General features: G+C 45.1%; 1 protein-coding gene across 3 annotated transcripts; it reads left to right on the top strand.

Annotated features, from left to right (window-relative positions):
* The first annotated feature begins 112 nt into the window (after positions 1 to 112).
* On the top strand, positions 113 to 14875 carry LOC130389630 (uncharacterized). Of its 3 annotated transcripts, XM_056599491.1 has the most exons (21): positions 113 to 550; positions 1600 to 1686; positions 1982 to 2122; positions 3707 to 3778; positions 3911 to 3982; positions 4078 to 4113; positions 4280 to 4354; positions 5479 to 5517; positions 6377 to 6512; positions 7059 to 7138; positions 7288 to 7410; positions 7796 to 7855; positions 8153 to 8257; positions 9034 to 9144; positions 9589 to 9711; positions 9887 to 10094; positions 10268 to 11976; positions 12117 to 12156; positions 12328 to 12470; positions 14023 to 14087; positions 14199 to 14875. In XM_056599491.1, exons 2-21 carry the CDS (start codon positions 1651 to 1653, stop codon positions 14374 to 14376), a joined length of 3552 nt encoding a protein of 1183 aa, XP_056455466.1. In that variant the 5' UTR covers positions 113 to 550; positions 1600 to 1650; the 3' UTR covers positions 14377 to 14875. The 3 variants fall into 3 exon arrangements, with proteins under 3 accessions (XP_056455466.1, XP_056455467.1, XP_056455468.1); XM_056599492.1 differs by lacking the exons at positions 3911 to 3982; positions 4078 to 4113; positions 4280 to 4354; positions 5479 to 5517; XM_056599493.1 differs by lacking the exons at positions 113 to 550; positions 1600 to 1686; positions 1982 to 2122; ... (3 more) ...; positions 4280 to 4354; positions 5479 to 5517 and adding an exon at positions 5717 to 6081.
* The last annotated feature ends 5418 nt before the right edge of the window (positions 14876 to 20293 follow it).

Below are 20293 nucleotides of genomic sequence, written 5' to 3'. Positions count from 1 at the left end.
TTTATATATTATATTCATCAAGATAGATGTTTGCTTACACACCGCTAGATGGCGCCAATCAGCAAAGAACGTGTTTCTTCATTGAGTAGAAAAACGCTCTGACTGACCCTCTCGCTCTCATTACACATCATTGGGTCTTGCTCATATAGACCGTATACAAAGTCATACTACAAATGGGCTGACTACTGTTATTTTTTCGTCATGGTCAATATTAAAAACCTAGTCTGAATATCGTTCCAATGTGTTCTGTACTCTAGTGTCCACCGTCGCGCGTGCAGCATATTACAGCATTTGAGATTTAGAAAGTTGGAAACGAAAACATTTATGAAACATGTCGGCGTCGCCGTACTTTTCCAGTAATAATATAGTAATATAATTAATATAACGGCACAATTTATAACCATTCATCGGTGTCTTCCATGATATAACACCTTTTAGTGTTAAAAAGGGAGTATACACTACTAAGCTACTAAGACATCCGTTAGAATTCACAGTTCACTCTTTGACTCTCGACGAACGCAAAGGTTACCTAACTGGCTCGTATCATTTAGTAAGTATTGTTTTTTTCTTCTTAAATATAAATTCCTATCTTGTACATAAACGCTTTCAAAAATGAAACTCAATTCGATTCTGAATAACAAGCTAGCAGGCTATAACATATAGCCCTATAACTCCACATTTAATCAATAGCTCTCATTTAAAATGTCAATGGTTCAGAAGAAAGTGGCTAATATCTGCTCAACTGGATCGTAGGAGATGTAAATAAAACGGACACACTCCTCACTCACACACACACACACACACACACACACACACACACACACACACACACACACACACACACACACACACACACACACACACACGCACACACGCATACACGGGCAAAACGTGCATAAACTTGCTGTAAAGATGGACGAACACACATTCACATATCTCCTCCCCTCAACGCCTGGGGCCCCACTGTCCTTTTACAATAGTGTCCAAATCTAGCAGGGATCATTGAATCCCCCCCCTCCGTGATTGATGTCAACACAAGTTAAATGGGAGAATAAGCTCCATTCTATTAAGAGATCATTGGCTAGTGAAGACCTCCCCCTTTACCAGTCAATCACAATGTGTGTTTTTTTTCTGTGTGTATTCAAGCAGGCCAGGGTTGTATGTCAGTCAGTTGGTGGAGATGGGACCGCCTAGATAGTAACAGTCACAAACATAGCAACCCACAGGTCAAACCAAATAACTTATATAATTTGAAAAGCAATGGGCAGAAAAATTTGTCAGAGGAGTGTTATTGTTATGACCCCTATTAGTGTCAAGGGCAGGTTCATTCGAACTTAAGATGGCTTTGGCGTCGAACTAAGAAGAACCCCAACTTAATGGTCATTTCAAAGCCATTAAGTGGAATTGCAGCAACTGGGAAACATTACAGGGTTTTAATGTAATAGCCTATTATTTCTGATGAAATATTATTGTGTTAGAAATTACAGGTGAGGAACTAATTATGTGCATGGAAGGTGGAAAGCGGAACATTAGTGCTTATTAAACAGCCCGTTCTATTAACCTTTTCTGACATAATTACTTTGCTGTCTTGATTAACAGGGGGGGGGGTCGAGGCCCACCAGGACGTTTGGTCAACCGATAAACACCTCCATGGATCTCGCCGAGGGACACCCTCCCCACACCACTGTAAGTTTGTTACACAGACCTTGAAAAGTAGAAAGAGAGTCACACTGTTATCATATCATTTTTCTGTGTGATGTTTTTTTGGTTCATTGGCATTTGTTTGCATTGTTTGACTGGTTAACCGTGACCGATTTAAGTATCATTTATGGGGTTTGTATGGTTTGGAACATGAGCAGCTGTTTTGCTCAAGTCATCAGTCTCTGGCTTACCTTTATGTGTACTTCTCTAAATGGTTTGGATTGAACTGAGTTGGGACATAGTCAGCCGAATTAGATGAATGACTCTTTTCCCTCCATAGATAAGACAGGAGAACTTGGAGCAGGAACTGTCTGTCTCCTACGTCCCTTGTCAAGTGGAAAGTGGAGGAGCCTTCTCTCTTCAAGTGCTGGAGTTTAAAACCTGCCTTCTCGAGGCGGTCGAGGAGCTGCAGATTCGAAGGGTAGGATAAAATGTCCTTGGCAGTATTTGAAATGGCTTTGGGGAGCCACAAAAAGCCCATACTTTCAAGGAATCAATATCGTCAAGTCATCAAACCAATACAATTAATAATATTAATAATAACATGTTGTAACTCTGATTATCGGAAATGTCAGTTATTACACTGCATCATATCAGGATGATGATCACCTTAATATTAATAAGTGTGCAACACATTTGGCATAGCCTTTGGAGACAAAGGGTTATTTCCATGCTGCAAGAGGGAACAAGGTGGGGGCCAATAGCAGCACGTGAAGGCCCCTGCCTGTGATAAGAGCCGGCTGGAATAGAAGCACATTGTATGATGATCGGGGTCACACACGCAGTTTGGGCTCCGACCAAAAAATACATGCTGACAAAAAATGTATGACCAAAAGACAACAAATGAGTTTTCACCCTACAGCAAACACATTCAGCGTGTCTCCCCCAACAGCCTGTACTAAAAGTGTAGAGGAGCAAAAAGTAACCATATGTCGCCATTCTCCTTTTTATTGTTATGGCCGTGTTTCCTATTGCACGTATACAACATTAAAACCCTACTCCGACAGGACCGCATTAAGTCAGCGTGAGACTCCTCAGGCGCTGCGATTATCAGAAGCAGCAGTTTGTAGTTGAGTCCTTCTAGGGGGGAGAGGTTAGCAGGCAAAAGGATGTCCCGATCAAGTCCCGGATATTCCCCAGCAGGTCAAATTCCAGCGTGTTTGTTTTCCTTTTTTATTTTCTGATATGGGTGGGGCCCTTTCATTGAGTGGTAAACTGTTTTTCGGCTTCGGTAGAAATAATAATGTGAGAAAATACGTGTTTCCAACTGTAAACATTATATGAAGCAATACTTTATTATATATTTATAATGTCAAGCTAGCAAATTAATAAAAATCTTAAAGCCATCCATTCATAAAAAAGGTTTTTCAGATATTTAATAGAATGTCTGGTACAAATGTATTTTTTTCTCTGTTATGAATTTACAAACAGTGTGTTTAAATACTATAGCAAGTATCAACATGCTGTTCCTACAGCAAAACAGTTCTTTCCTGTTTAATTCTTATTGTTATTTGTATCGGTCTATATACGACCAAAATATGCACACGGACACGCACACATGCTAATTGGAATAATAATTAAATCCAACAGCTTTAAAAATAATAAATGCGTCATCACTTCATCCTTTTTCGTAGCCGAGTAATCAGAACTTATAAAATAAACTCAACGTGCTTACCAGCTCCCACATTCACATAAAAAGTCCCATGGATATAGAAAGCAATTGACTTTTACATCCCTTGGTCATAGGAAGAGGGAGGATGGGGATGGCCCTACACAAATATCCCCTCCCTTTTAATGGTCACCTTCATCTGGATGAAGAGGCAGATATGAAGAGGCAGAAACTAGTGAAACTGTCCACAAAGTCCAGTACCAACTACATACGGGTTTTCATTTGGGACTCGTTATTGAGTGGTTACCTCTGCATCCCACTGATGTGCACACCATGCTATGTTTCGGTTATGGATGGGTCCACTCATCTTTCTGGGTCTTTCTGGGTCTGTGTTAGGATGCAGAGATACGCTTTGGACAACAGATCAATAAGCTGGTTCTGGAGAAGCAGGAGCTTGAGTGGCAGAAGGTAGGGCTAGCTCTAGTCTAGGTTGATCAGCATACTCCGTTTTCACGCTTAAACGATGTAATGAAATGTAAAATAAACTGGTGATAAACCCCCTCAGCTTTTGTATTTATTCAGAATGCTCTTGTTTGGCAGGAAGCTTTACAACATCAGCTTGAAACGATGATAAAGCAGCACACAGAGGCCCTTGCCAACTTTAAAAAACAGGTTGGCCTGAACTTTGTTTATCTAAACCAAACATACCTTTTACATTTTGAGATTGGGGAATAACCTTGTGAATCCCGTGTTGCCCTCTGCTTAAGTTTCAGGGAAAAATGATACTCATTGAGGAGGAAAAGGTATAAATACATTTGAAATTAATCAACCATATCTCATACAGCATTTAATTGTATTTGGGTATTTTCAGTCAGCTACAATTAACATTTAGCGATCTAGTTGTATAATCGTTTTTCACTTAATGTTATTTATTATGCCAATGCTACCCATACTAATGTCTTGTTGTAGGGAATACACCAACTTAACACCCAGTCAAAAGACAATGCCATCAACGGCTTGAAAGAGGAGCTGAAGGCGCTCCAGGTACTGTTAACTCAAGGACAGTTGAACATGCACACACGTTGTGCCCTTTAAGGACAAATTCTGCTAGTCTCTGCTGCTTGATCCCCTATGTGTTTTGGTCAGGTCTTTGTCCACAATGATGTATATTTAATTTTGCTTTTTTAAATAAGGATATCTTGATCATCTTTACAAAATGAGAAAAAAAAAAGGTTCCGCTCTTGTAGTAGATATGCTGCCACCTTGCATCTTACTAGCAGCGCTGACCGTAGAGCCAGGGTTCAGGGTGTGAGAGGGTCCTGCTGGGAGTGAGAGGGTCGGCCCACCACCGTCTCAGGCTGCGGGCCTCACCGTGTCAGGCTGTCGGCGGTGCGGCGGTGATATACTACCATACGCACGCTCCGATGCACTTTAACAGCCCAGCTGCCTTATTGAGACAATAGAGCAGGGCTTTGATATCCTATCTGGGAGACCCTCACGGCGGTGTTTGGTTAAATTAAGAACTGATTGTGTTCATTGTCATGACACGCTCTGGTGGATTGCCTTACGTTAAGGCTTTTAATTCTCTTTACCAATAAGTGGCCGGCCATTAAAGCCATTTAATTGCTGTCTACTTCAAGATATACAAGATTGCTTTACAATGTGCATGTGTACTCAACGTATAATAGTGCAATCTTAATATTGTCATTGATTATTTATCTCAAATAGTTTTCTGAAATTATCTCGCTTTGAGGTTGTATATTCTTATATGAAGCTCACATTACGGTCAAATCTCCCTAATTTACTCTTTTATAAGGTTTTGATATCTTCAGTCAGTATAAATACAGTTGTACAGCTGTATAGGATCTCTGTCTCCAAACATCGATATACAACGTGTTGAATAGATTTGACATCATCAATAGATCCAATTAGGATATTTAAATATCATCCTTTAAATACAAAGGTTTGGTTCTGCATACATCATTTTTTTAACATCAGTGGCCTCTGTTGGTAATGGTTGCAAAATCAGTAATCAATGGATGTGTAGTCTCAGAATGGACGCATTAAACACATTTCATATTTTGGACTTGGCTTGCCCACCCTCCAGGTTTCACTGTGATGCTTGGGGTCAAACAATAAGGTAACTTTGTTTTACTGCTGTTTTACAGCTGTCCTCGTACAGTTTTGAGAAGAAATCAAGCGAGCTGGTAAGGATAGGATTTTTCTAATTATACAAATTGTTGCCAGAGGGCAGGTGGGAGTGAGAGAATGAAAGGGAGGGGGGCACGGGGCAGGAGCCTGGGGGGGGCACGGGGCAGGAGCCTGGGGGAGGCAGCTCATCAGGAGTTACACAAAGGGGAGTGTGCGACACTTGAGCCGCCACCGCAGCAGGGGAAATATCTCTATTAAAATATTTTATAACTGGGCCTAGTTCGGTTTACCCTTCCCTTCAAGTGCGGAAGTGGGAGTGAGAAGGAGATAGCAAAGGTGAGCGCGGGAGCGAGTCGGGGACGACGGTGAAAGAGAGTTATTAGTGAAACGAGACAGAGAGGGAGAGAGAGAGATAGAGGAAGAGAGAGCGAGGGAGAAAGAGAAAATAAAAGTACAGTTGATACAAGCCTAGGAACAACATAATGGCAGTTTGAGGGGCGATCAAGTGTGTTGAGGCGTGGGCTGAGTAAGTGGGGTCTCACTCACTGAAGCTGTTGTCACTACTGCTGTGTGCGACCGCCCGCTTCCTCCCCTCTTCTGTGTGCTTCAAAGGAAAATTGGTAAGATTACGAGCCGGTTTATTGAACAAACTACAAAGAAAGTTTCTTTTGGAGCTTGGTTTCCTCCTTTAAAGAACCAATCTGGCTCAGTTGCAACAGAGTAAGATTATGCTCCCTGTGGGTTTTTTTTTTCAAGGTCAATCCTACTTGTTGTTCAGTAGCCGACGACGTGCCATTTATTCATATCGAATGATATCATTATTCATATGCATTGGTATAACGGTCATAATTGCAGCCGTCCTAACGACAGTCTTGGGGTGTTGGGGTGGTTTTGTCCATCCTTCCCCTCTGCCAGGAGCAGAAGCTGGCCTTGCAGAGCAGGTCCAAGGACAGCCACCTGAGGCAGCTCCGGGAGGTGGAAAACCGTTTCGGGGGTCTCTCCAGGCTGTGTGCCGCCGTCAAGCAGGCCCATAGCAGACTGGAGAGAGATGGTAACCAGTGGGTCGATAAATGCCCTTTAAATCAATCGATTCAACGCGATTATGTATGCAACACTTGTGTGTAGTGTACATGTTGTAGCAGCAGGCCTTTGTAAATCTCATAATGTGTCAGCAGCAGATGGATGAGACATTACCAGGTACTCAAAGTCATTTGCAATGATGATACCATGTAATTAAAACACAGATATCCGTCTTCTCTCAACCCTGCTATCTGTATTTATTTTAGTGAAAGGGTTGTCTTTGCTGCTAATTTCAAGAATATGGGTTTGTCTGTGTCACAGTTTGCGTCATTTGTTAAACGTCTTTTGGAAGGAAGGTAAAAAAGCCAATACATTTTACAAAATGCAATGCATAATACTGACTTCAGTTGACAATAATAATAATAATAATAAATAAAATTTATATAGCGCTTAATATGCTTAGGCTACAATAGGCTTATATCTTCTAAAATATAGGATAATTATGATTATATGTATTTGTAAATATTCCTTGTTCAATATATACTTACCAAAAATGATTGTTGGTTGTTTCTACCAGTTGATGAGGCCATGAGAATGAACAAGAAACTAACATCCATAAATGAAAAGCATGAATCAACCATCAACTCCTTCATGCAGGTGTGTGAGAGAGATCCATCAAGAAATTAGCTTCCATTCATTCTTCAGACATCTAAAAATAACTGATTTGAATGATATGATTTGTTAAATATCATTTCATAATAATTTTCTTCGAAAATACATTTTTGAATGAGTTTTTGTCTTGCCAGGAGTTGGAGGACACAAACGGCAAGCTTATCAAGGTTCAGGTGTCGTCCATGTTTGACCCAGGGAACAGCCGTCTCACAGCCAAGGAGCAGCATGCAGACCGGCTGCAGCAGCGCCTGCTGATGGTAAACACACGGAGGCACCACAATGAAACCCTGTCGTGCAATAATGGAACAGGGGAGTTCTGACACATTTTCTCACATTCGTTGAACATGAATACCGTTGAATGATCAGAACCACCACAGTAACGCGATTACCTACCTTACTATTTATTAATAGTTATTTGGGAGATGCTTTTAACTAAAGCAACTTACAGTGAATTCAGAGACATGTCACAGCTGGGGGATCAGCATCTTGAGCCAGGAGGGCAACACTAGCCACTACTTCATTATCCAGCCCCTAAACAGAAACCTTATAGTGTTGAGGCCCTGCTCTACCAATTCATTTACAAAGTTGTTCCACAGAGTATCGGTCTCACCAGTCTGAAACATTTTCTTTGACTCTTTTTAGGAGACAGAAAGGAACAGAAAACTTAAGGAGGAAAATGCAACAGAACGAGCAGACAAGCAGGTGAAGAGGAATACGTATGATTGTAGTGAATCAACTGTGTCAATGCATATCTTCTGTATATTAACCGTGCATAATGGTAGATGGCTTTATTTCGATTGCTAATCCAAATTTTTTGTAACGGAATCTAGAACTAAGCGCATAGTCCAGATGATTTGGCTTGAATTATTTGTGTGTGTGTGTGTGTGTGTGTGTGTGCGTGTGCGTGTGCGTGTGCGTGTGTGTGTGTGTGTGCGTGTGCGTGTGCGTGTGCGTGTGCGTGTGTGTGTGTGTGTGTGTGTGCGTGCGTGTGTGTGCTAGGAGCTGATGAGGTCTCTGCAGGTGGCCCAGCAGCTGTTGCAGTGCCAGACGTCAGCCCTGACCAGACTGCAGACGGAGCTACACCTGCTCACAGAGCAGCACCAGGTACTGTTTCCAAGGCTCATGGAAACAGTACCTGGTGCTGGGATGGGAAACGATGGGCTTAAGATGGGAGACGATTCTGGGAGATCGTTCACCGCCAAATCAAATCCCTAAAAACAAACTTCTTCTGTAGATGGTTTAAAATCTCAAAGGGTTTTCAGAGGAAATTAGATACAAATATGCATCCCAAAACATCAACCTTTTTATTACATTGTTGATCTTATTAGAAAAATTACCATCTAGTTTTGAACCTACCCCCTGCAATGTTGTCTTACAGCTAAACCAACAGACGCATTTATTGGACTCTACCGTCTCTATAAAACCCACAACAGGACCTGTGGTTCTGTCATGCAGAACAGGGATTTTTCAGGTCCTGCTTAAATGATTACGCAGGGAATTTACACACAGACAGGATAAATGATGAGTGTCGTTCCTTCACCATAAATGTGAAGAATAGCATTGTATATCATGCTATGCACATTAGCACACAGCCCTTGCCACAGCTGAATCAAAGTTATTATCTTCTGGTTTACAGCCACATACCTCACTGTCCCCTTCTCCTCCCCTCACCCCAGTCTCATTTTAATTCACCCAATCCCTTCATTTATTAAAATCGTTATTATCGTGACACAAGCCGTTTGATTTGTATTAGCGAGTGCAGACCGTCCCGCTGCCTCTGTCTCTGCAGCCTGTTTCGGACCCTCTGCCCGGGTTACGGAAAACACATAAAAATTTAGCATTGCATTAAAAATCCACTGGGCGGTTAATTTTTACTGCAGGCCCTTAAGCGGGACCACGAGGCGACGCGGGCGCTGGGCGACGCGGCGGAACACCGGGCGGCCGCTGTCACCGAGGACCACGCCACCAGCAGGACCCTCTGGGAGAAGGAGGTCCTCAGCACTCCACCACTACACTCAGCACTCCACCACTACACTATCACCGTAGGACCTAAACGTCAGTTGTTCTAGGAGGGTGAAGTATTTCACAATTACAATTCGGGCAGTTAGCGGACGCTTTTATCCGAAGCGACTTACATCTGTTAATACACACGTTGACACACCGACGGCAGAGTCGACCACGCACGGGCGACAGCCAGCTCGTCGGGAGCAGTTAGGGTTAAGTGTCTAGCTCAGGGACACATCGACACTGAGCTAGGAGGAGCTGGGGATCGAACTAGCAACCTTCCGGTCACAAGTCAACTGCTCTACCTCTTGAACTAAGCCTAACCCAATTTTGTGTAAACATTTATAAACATCTGTGAGGCGTTCTTGTGGTTGTTCTTGAGGTCGTGTTGTGTGATGCCTTGTCAGGTGAGTGTTTGTGTTGTGTAACAGAGGGCTGTACTGCTGGAGAGTCTTGAGAGAGAGCAGCGGGATCATGGATCAATGAGGGCCACGTATGACCGGCTCTGTCAAGAGCAGTCCGGGCGAAGTTCACAGACGTCTCCTGGACCGGAAGTAAATATACATATGAACCCACACAGACATGTTGTGTCGAAGCAAGGAAAAAACGAATAGATATACACAACCATAGTAGGCTCAAATACTAAATATGGCTTGTCCTGTTGGTCTAACAGTGGAAAACGTCATGAGTGCATCAGAAGTATGCAGCTGTTTGTTTTTCTTCATGTAGATAGCAGACGATGGCAAAGCCCACGATATCACCACGCCACTCTGCCGCGCAGTGGAGGCCCGCACAGGGCCTGGTTCTCTTCTTGAATCAAGCCCTGGCTCAGAGCTGCCTCGCCTGGGCAGTGAGGGAGGCTGTGTCCCTTCCCAGACTGGAGACCCAGACTCTGTTGTGGTCTCAGATGAGTTAGCTGTCACCAGAGCAATGAAAGGTCAGCCAGCACAATCTAAACACAGACCGTGAAACAGACACAGAGATAAGAAAACAAGTGGTTCATTTCAGAAATGTAAAATCGTATTCTGTTCATCCAGCCCCATTGGCTAAAAAAAGCTACTTTATGGGATCATGCTAACTAGCTGTCTTCTTCTTATGTTCCTGGTTCAGGACAAGAGGGCTCACGTTACCATCCATCACAGCAGCCTTTTGAATCAGGGATCCCTTACTGCCTTGTTGCCACCCCGGTGGCCACAAGGAATCTTGTTGGCCAGGACAGCCTTCACGGGCTAGGAGACAGCCAGACAGACAGCCTAAGCACTGAGGCACCCCGTCCTCTCACACATGAATGTGATCCTGCGCCGCTTGCAGATGTGATTGATAATAACGTCTGTTTGTCAGACGTGGGTCTTCTGAAAAATCTCAAAAGCTTTATATCAGGCCCTGAGAACAGGTCTGTTTATGATGACGCAGACCTTGTAGGAGACATGCTAACTGCACGGGAAAGACAACCAAGTGAGCAAGAAGCCAGCGCTTTACAGGGTGAAGGGACCATGGAACACGGGGAAGTACCCAGTGCTTTACAGGCTGAGGGGACCAGGGAACACCAGGAAGGACCCAGCGCTTTACAGGCTGAGGGGACCAGGGAACTACGGGAAGGACTCAGTGGCAACAGGGAAGATGGATGCAGCAGACCAGGCATTCACAGCTCGGGCCCAGAGGACGCTGGAGAGCGATTGACGGAGGACGCCGTGGAAACCCGAGACGCAGTGCTGGAAGACAGAGAGGGGACAGACAGGACGAAAGCTGGACAAGAGGAGGAGGAGAGGCTGGACGTAGAAGCCGAGGGATTAGGATCGTTGGCACGCAGCCCAGGAACAGAGATAGGGCGGGTGACGTCAGGCGATAAGGCGCAGAGAGACGGCGAGCTCAGCGATGCGCTGCAGGGCATCGACCCTCCGGAGCGCACCGAGCCCCCGGCCCCTCCCCTCCCTCTGGAGGTCAGCGGGATCCGTGCTTACACAAGCAACCTGGCGACAGACAGTGGGGCTGCGGCCCCCGTGGCCCCCAATGCGGGTCCACACCACTCCTGTGATGTGGAGTCAGGCACAGCTTCTGACTGGGAAACCAGTTCGAAAGAGAGTGCACACCCTGTTGATGTCCCACCAGAGCATGGGAATCAACCAACAATGTGCGGTTTTCCATTAAGTTCCACATTACCAGACTACCCTCTGTCCGATTCTACCATCTATCAGGAATGTTCAGAGGCTCAGGACATGGTCAAGAATAATGTTGGTAATGTTGCTGACCATTCCAAGACCGACAAGGAGATTTCAGGGAGATTTGACGAACCTGAGAATGAAGAGAGTGTCACTGGGACCAGAGTGGTTGAAACACACCCTCCAAATAAGGAGAATAGTTACGTGGAATCAACGTCCAAGGAGTTGAGTTCCTCTGAGATTAGGGGCAACCAGATCCCAGTGCGGTCCCCAGCTGATGTTAAAGATAAAACCAAGCGTGAGGCACCTCCTGCGGACCTGAGTAAAGTGGTCACTGTGGACCCACCTCAAGACCTACCTGCAGTGCCGTGCTCAGCCCTGCAGAACGAAGAGGTCAACTTCGATGTAAACACGACAGCTGGAGAATCTAAGCCGCGGCGGCAGGTCAGAGAGGCTGAAGCAGCCGCGACCGAGGTGGTAGATGATCCCTCAGCCGAGCGTGTCTTGAAGCCGGCCGACCGTCCAAGTCACGAGTCCCCACCAAAGACCCACGGCTCTGTGGATGGTTCTGTAGATGCACACATCCTTGACCATTCCGTTCATTGCGGCAACAAGAAATTCCGCTCTTCATTTGAATGGACCGGTTTTCAGACCAAAAAAGTAAACCCTTTAGCTCTTCTATCATAGTTGCCAGTACTAAATTAATTTGTATTTTTGTGTATTTGTTTATTATTTTGATAATGACCTTTGATCTTTGTACGTTTCTTCACTTACTAATGCTATCCGCTGGACTTCCTCAGTGTCTTCCATCCACTGCCATCAATGTCAACCAGAACAGAGGTAGGTTTATCCAACAGGAGGAGGTTTTAGTTCTACAACTACAACTACTAATCCAAACACGCTTTAAGTGATCGACTGGGGCACTTGTGATTGTGACAATGTTAACGGTCAACATATCCACAATACTGTTAACGTTGTCCTGCTTCATGTCACATTGTCCTCTCCCTTTAGTGCCTGTGACAGCAGCAGTCACAGCCTCAAGTCTTCCTGGTGCTCCCAGTGCCTCGCGGCGTCGGTCCCCTCAGAAGAGGGACCAGCGCGGGGACTGGAAGGCCATCAGACAGACCTTCAGAGCCACAGCGGCAGAAGACGCAGTAAGTCCAACCACCAGCTCAGGGCTAGCTAGGAGCCTGTACATATATACTCAAGACACAAAAGAGAGTCTCGCCCGCAAACGTCCTACCAAACAGACTGGACGACATCGGTACATGATACGGGAGAACACGTATTATTCATCGCTTCATGACGAGTGAATGCGGCGGCGTGGTTAATGTACTCCGACCTCCCGAGGCAGACAGGACGTTGCTCCGATACGACTTGATGCTAAACAGCAGGTAATAGATACACTGTTCGCTCTTATGTCAGCGGTCCCCGCGGAGGCAGTACTGCAGGGAATGACCTTTTAATAAGGCTGGGGTAGCTTCACATAGCACTTCAGCCTTGGCTCCAGCTCCGGCAGCACTGTGAGGGCCACTTCCATCATACATCGCTGTGTGCCAGAAATGATCAGGGGATGTCTGTGTACCAGGCATGTATGTTGCTTGGGGTGAACCCCAACATTATTTTGAGGTTTTGAGATTCCAGCAAAGGCCACCGAATAGAGCAACTGATCCCTTGTGGATAATGAAAGCAGCCATCTGTGGATCGTATGGTTTTGTCCTGGCTGTCCAACGAAATAGAGGTTACTTTGTGAAATGTGTGAGAAGTAGGATGACCGATAAATCTGTAAACTCATCCCGAAATAGTTGCTTAACGTTGATGTTAACATTGCATAACAGAAACAGATCCAAAGGGCAAAGCATATCTACAATGAATTTAACCTCAGTGTGGTTTATTTTAAAGGGTACCAAAGCACTTAGTCTTCATCTGAACATGGTTTGTTTAGCTAACTATTTTTGAATAACATTTGACGGTCAATTTGTAATGACGTGGAGCGAAAGTGTGGAATGAAAGGCCATATTGACCGTGTGCTCAGCAAACAGACACGTACCATTACCACACACAGAATGGACGAGCTGTGGGCGACGAGGCCCACTAATGAATCTTTGTTACCTCTCGACTCTCACCCACTCACTCTTTAGCCGGCTCCCTCATCACCCCCCCTCTCTCCCCCTCGCTCACTTCATCATCTATATCTCTCCTTTTCCTGCTGAATTCATCCACTGTCCCACATTTCCCTCTCTCTAGCCCTCTTTCTTCTGTAACCTTTTCTCACTCTCTCTCTCTCTCCCTCTATCTCTATCCATCGCTCTCTATCTATCTCCATCCCCTACACACATACACACACTCTCTTTTGTTACCATCACCACAAAACTGTCACTGTGCGCTTTATAGGATCCAGCTGCTGGCAATTAAGGGAGACAGAAACCTGGTTGGAAAGCTTAGGAAAAGCAAATGAAGGCCCGCAATGTTTCTTTCCACGTAGTCTGACTGTGAGGCCGCGGGACGGGACAGCTTCTCGCTCACATCACTCACCACCAATACTTGTCCAAATGATAACTGATTTTCTGGTATTTCATAAACTCGCCGCCATTATGAATGGACACCGAGAGTTCACGGTGAGAGAAAATGTTCCCTTTTTTCGTTTTACTTTCAACACTTTATTGTAAGCTCTTGTACGGATGCTTTGTGTTTACTTTAATAAAGGAAGACGGAGCATCATTGAGCTTCCAACTCCTCCCTACCTCTGCCCCGATGGAGAGTGGACATGGGTGAGTTCCTTTACCCTCGCCATGGTCGTCCTTATTAACACCGTCCAGAGGTCTTTAAAGGGTTTTCTAGGGACTGAATCAGACCGTGAACTATGCTGGCCGTCCCTACAGTTCCACTACCAGCGCCGCTCCTGGTCCTGGCACTGGTTCCAGCGCCGGATTAGACTTGTTTCCTCCAAGCTCCCCGGAGAACCAACAGTCCTCTCTCCGAGCCCAGATCTCCAGAATCGAACAGTTCCTCTCGACAGACAGGCTGCGCCTGGCCAAAAGACGACGAACCGAACATTGAAATCTCCTAAATGCCTGACATGGCTCACCCATCTAAAGATACTGTTGTAGTTCATCCTCATTTAAAGATACTGTGGTAGTTCATCCTCATCTAAAGATACTGTGGTAGTTCATCCTCATTTAAAGATACTGTTGTAGTTCATCCTCATCTAAAGATACTGTGGTAGTTCTTACTCACTTAAAGATACTGTGGTAGTTCATCCTCCTCTAAAGATACTGTTATAGTTCATCCTCATCTAAAGATACTGTGGTAGTTCTTACTCACTTAAAGATACTGTGGTAGTTCATCCTCATCTAAAGATACTGTTATAGTTCATCCTCATCTAAAGATACTGTGGTAGTTCTTACTCACTTAAAGATACTGTTGTAGTTCCATGGCCAGTCATATGGGGTTATCTTTCAGCTGTTCATTTACCATTATACGGTAATTCAGATTTCAGTTATCATTATTGTTCAGATGTTTCATTTCAAAGCATATGCACAAAGTAAATGCACATGTACACAATCAAATGTTTAATAAAAAATAATATATTTAGAATGTTATGATTATAATTATTATCATTGTGTTATCTTCCTAAATGTTTAGTGTTTATGATCTATTGTCATTTTAATTAGAGGTACTCTTTTAAACAAAACTCTGGATTATCATAGACTCTATTCTAATTACACACTTCTTCTTTTTTAATTACACACTTTAAATCAGCGTTGAACGAACAGCAGTCAACGACATCAACAAATGTTGTTCCTTCATTTCCATGGAGTCAATGAGAAAGGTCTTGCGGCAACAGCTAATAGGACCAGTGATGATTAACAACTGAAAAGGGTATTGCATTTGTTTACAAGCTAATTAATACCAATTAACCAAATTACCAATCAGGGTTGCCCGTCTGCAAGATTTTACTGCTGCAGACCCAACTGCTGCTTATCAGGGCCATAACAACTCCAGGGGCACGAGAACGGATACAATCAATTAACACGGGTCAACATAGAAATTAACAAATAGCAATTAGCACCAAACCCTAATTAACTACACTGAACAAAGATCAACCCTGATCCACATGTCCTAATGCACTTGTCGTTAACTTTATGTGCCCTGTGAGGAGGCTAAGGAGAGGAGAGAGCATGTGTTCCTGCAGAGATGGAGGCAGCTGGCGAACAGCAGAGACACTGCCACGGGCCCACGGACCGAATGTGTTGCTCTGATTAGGACTGCCTAACCAACACATCTTTCACACTCACTTCTACACTAAAGCCATTCCTTTCGCTTTGATTGAGTACAGTTATAATGAACTCCATTCACCACTTTAAACCTATACTTATTGTGGAAGGTGTGATCGACGGGCCAAATTGATTTCAGACCAAATAATTCCCTGGGTTGATGGCTTTGGATGGGTGGTTTTATTTTATTCTCATATAAATGAGAACAAAATGAGAACTACAGCAGAAATATTAAATTCTTTATTCGGTAGGATCAAAGACAAATAAATAATCCCAGGAACCACGCAACAAAACGTTCCCCAAAAAGTGACCGCTACCAAGCCGGACATGTGTACTGTCGTTCCATCCACGTAGCCGCATGAAGAACCTCTTACTGTTGGCACCAGCTCCCCACCAGGTCCGTCTTACTGCACTTACTGGTGATGTTAATGTGCTCATAAACAACAGCAGAGTGTCTCTGTGTGTCTGGAGCCAGGACGGCACTGACCCTTGTCCACACAGGGAGGGAACGGAGAAGGGCCACGGTGGGTGCTTTAGAAAAGATCATTTTTAAAACTGATTTTCAGTTTCTCTCCTCCATACACTGTTTCTCTCGCTCCCTCTGTCTTTCTGCCCATCCCTCCCTCCTCCTTCTCTCCCTCCCTTATCCGCTGGCATGCTCTCGCTCTCTCTCTCCCTCTCTCTCCCTCTCTCTCTCTCTCTCTCTCTCTCTGGCACACACACACACACACACATAGGCTGGCCTGGGTTATGAAGTGAAGCACTTTGAAACAGTCAATTACCTTCTTGCCAGGGAGGATCCCTGCTGTTAATTACTCTTCACTGTTTTATATAGAGAGAGTAAATAAGAGATCGCTGACATTCACATTCCATCAACGAATCCCCCTGCAGTATCTGTGCACGTGGAAGTGTGTGTGTGTGTGTGTGTGTGTGTGTGCGTGTGTGTGTGTGCGTGTGTGTGTGTGTGTGTGTGCGTGGGCGTGTGCGTGTGCGTGTGTGCGTGTGCGTGTGTGTGTGTGTGTGTGTGTGTGTGTGTGTGTGTGTGCTCGCTCAAACTGCATCCCGTTACAATTATTCAAGGGGATACCGAGGCCGCTGATTTGCATTCTCTTCTTGCGTATGGTCCGTTCACAATTTGTCTCGTCAAATTCTGAGATCTGTACACGAAACAAATATATTTGCTACAAGTTCCTTCAAACGGAGAGTGTCTTATTACAGTCCACAGCACAACACCATTCAGAGGTCAGGCCCCCCCCCCCCCCCCCCCCCCTTTCGTTTCTCTTTTGGAGAGAAAAAAGTTTGAATTCAGTCCCTGATTTACTGGTTCGATTTATTGAAACACTGTACACCAGGGGGGAGTGAAACATTTTTGTTTCAAAGAGTCCGGTGAGCCAAATAGGCTCCCACAGCGCTAAACATTGTTGAGTATCCCTGGGGTTATGGGGGCAACGGTTTGACACATTATACCTCTTTCGCTCAAAGGCCATCTACAGTAAATCTGCAGAGGGACCGACGGCGGCCGAGATGGAGGCTGAGTGCAGTGCTGGCACGCCGGGTCTCAGAGTGAGGCAGAGCAGCTGTCTTACTAGCACAGTAAAAACACTCAATGAGCAGATTAACTCACGGAGAGACGAGTCCGCCGCATGCGACCTCAGCAGATCCGATAAATTCCTGGGTTGTGAGTGTTGTTATTTCTGCTTGTTTTATGCATGTTGGATATTCTGTTGATATTCATTTTTATGAACAATTCAAATTGTTCAAGGGGGGGGGGGGGGGGGGGGAATTGGCTTTCTCAACAGAGGATAGTTGGATTTATTGTCTAATCATAATCTTTTATCCAAAATGATTAATTTAGACTAAATTCAGAAGACCTATCTTAATTTCAAACTAATTCAAATCACTATTGAGTATTTTGAACGCTCTAGTATCCTGACGAGAGTGTGCGTGTGTGTGTGTGTGTGTGTGTGTGTGTGTGTGTGTGTGTGTGTGTGTGTGTGTGTGTGTGTGTGTGTGTGTGTGTGTGTGTGTAACAAGCTGATGAAAATGGGCATCACCTTCCCCTTGCCAAACCTAGTCTCTGCATGACTATGTCCTCCTCGGGTTCAACACACACACACACACACACACACACACACACACACACACACACACACACACACGTGCACGCCCTCTCCTCTTACACCCATACGCACACACAAGGAGAGAGGGAGAGAAAAGAAAATATCTGGGATGTTTCCCTCGCTGACAAAGGTCAGAGGTCGCCCTCCACATCGTTTACGGGCTCTTAAATAAGCCACAGGACTCCTGCTCACGGCCTCGCTCTCCCCTTTTCAACTGCCCATCATCCTCTCAACAAACCTGACCAAAGCGTCCGTGCTGCTCCACACGGGGGCTCCCGGGCGGCGGAACCCGCCCGGACCCCCGGCAGAACGGGCCGCAGGAGGCTAGACCAGCAGAGAGAAAAAAAAGGAATCGAGACAAAAAAATAAAAAAAGGGTGAATGCCGGAGGAGAAGGTAGGAGGTGATGCAGAGGTGAACAGGCGGTCGACCTAGCAGGAGGAGGCAGTGGAAGACGAGCGCTAATAGTTTGCTAATAGTTTATGGAGTCAGTGGCTGGGGTCTGCAGGGACCACCGACACTGCACACATACGTTCCTGATTTCCTGGCAAGGCTTTAGCTTCTTAAAGGTACACGGCCCTCCCCCGGATCTGCTCGAGAGCACTGATGCCTATATATCTGGCAGGAATGTGGCTGTGCGAGTGTGTGTGTGTCTGGCTGTCTTCAAACTTTTTTCTTCTTTTTTTTTTACGTGACTCGAAACTTCTTTTTCATTATTGATGGGAGGGGGGGTCCGAAACACGGGGTCTTAACCCAAGCTAGGCCCTGCACACACACACACACACACACACACACACACACACACACACACACACACACACACACACACACACAAACACACACACACACACACACACACACACAGACAGACAACCAGACACACAGCATACACACACGCACACACACAGACACACACACACACACACACACACACACACACACACACACACACACACACACACACACACACCACACACGCACGTGCACAGATTCACACTGAAAGACAGACACACACCCGGAGGTGTCAGGTGTAAGTCTGTGGGTTTGTAAGTGGTCAGTGTCACAGAGAACTGCTTTGCACTCCATGGGATCCTATAAACCTGTCACTACAATGATCTCTCTCTCTCTCTCTCTTTTGCTCTCTCTCTCTCTCTCCCTCTCTCTCGCTCTATCTCCATCTCAATCCCTGTCATTCTAGCTTTTTTAACTATCTCCATGTTTAATTGGTTACACTCTCTTTTTGTTCAGTAATAACATTTGGCTTACTAAACTACTTTCTCTCTTTCTTTCTCTCTGTTACTTTCTAGTTCGCCTCGCCTCACTCTAGCGCACACGCATGTACCCTAAATCACCGAGCCAGAACGACATGCCGGGATCTATTACCCTGTGAATACATTCACTTGTCGACCTTAAAACGCGGCAGAGATCGGGGGCCTTCCAAGCTCTTAACAACGTTGTTGTGTTCCGTCTTGTTTTCACTTTGAACCCGGCAGGTTGAACTCTGCCGATAGGATCCACAGTCTCTGGCCTTGTTTTGCTTACACTCAGCTTCAGGGTAATTTACCCCAAGATTAGGTTGGCCCCTGCAATATACGGTGTGATAAAATCCTTTTAAGGATGAGGAAGAAACCCCTTGTTCCATCATGCAGGTTACACCCCTGACTATAAAACTCAATTGCCATGAGCAGAGAATAAAACGTAAGGCCAATTTGAAAAGTGATGATAGATAGAAATAATGATAGATAGAAATAAAACTCAAAACAATTGGTGTGTAGGATTCTTGAACTTAATTCTATATTGAACAATTGACAGAGAAGCTTAGCTCGAAGCAAATGTTTTCATCAAGCATGTCAATTAAGTGATTAATTTAATTCAAGATCACGACTGAGAAAACCGTTAGAGAACTGCTTACGGGAAACATCGTGGTGCCCCGGAGACTTCAGCAGAGAGAGAGGACGGGAAAATATAAACATATGTACACAACAGGCCCCAGAGGTCTGCTTACCATGGAAGCGATCCTCCGATCGGCCCATTAACCGCCTCGACACGCAGACCGACTGCGGCGTGTTTTCATAGGGCTGGAGTGGGGACGCAGACGGCTCTGCCTCCTTGTTGTGATTCCATTAGGGCGGCCCGTGTCAGTTTGCAGCCCTCCACGGCCCCTCTGGCCCTGTACCCCCACAACGCCCCCGGTGAGCACACACCGGACTGCCCAGGGAGAGCCTCCCCATCTGGGGGACGTGTCCGAGTGACCCCCCCGGTATGATGGAGGGACAGGACTCCTTGAAAAGGTGTCAATGAGGACAGAGCATGTATATATATATATATATACATACCTACCCCTGTATGACAAAGAGTGGGTTTCTTTGTCTAATTCCTTTTTTAAATTAAAATAGTATCCAATATACGACAGACAAGAAGCCAAACATAGCTAACAAAATGGATTCCTTAATGTGAGTGCTACTGGAGAATATAAAGCAATGGATACGTAGAACCTCACCGGTCTCTCGATGTAGGGAAAGCAGTGCCTCTGATACGACTGGTGTTTGTGTATCCATCCCCAACATGGCTCTGATGAGAT

This window comes from Gadus chalcogrammus, chromosome 9, assembly GCF_026213295.1.
Source record: "Gadus chalcogrammus isolate NIFS_2021 chromosome 9, NIFS_Gcha_1.0, whole genome shotgun sequence".
Taxonomy (NCBI): Eukaryota; Metazoa; Chordata; class Actinopteri; order Gadiformes; family Gadidae; genus Gadus; species Gadus chalcogrammus.
Note: the sequence above shows the minus strand (reverse complement) of the source record. Positions and strands in the feature narration are given on the sequence as shown.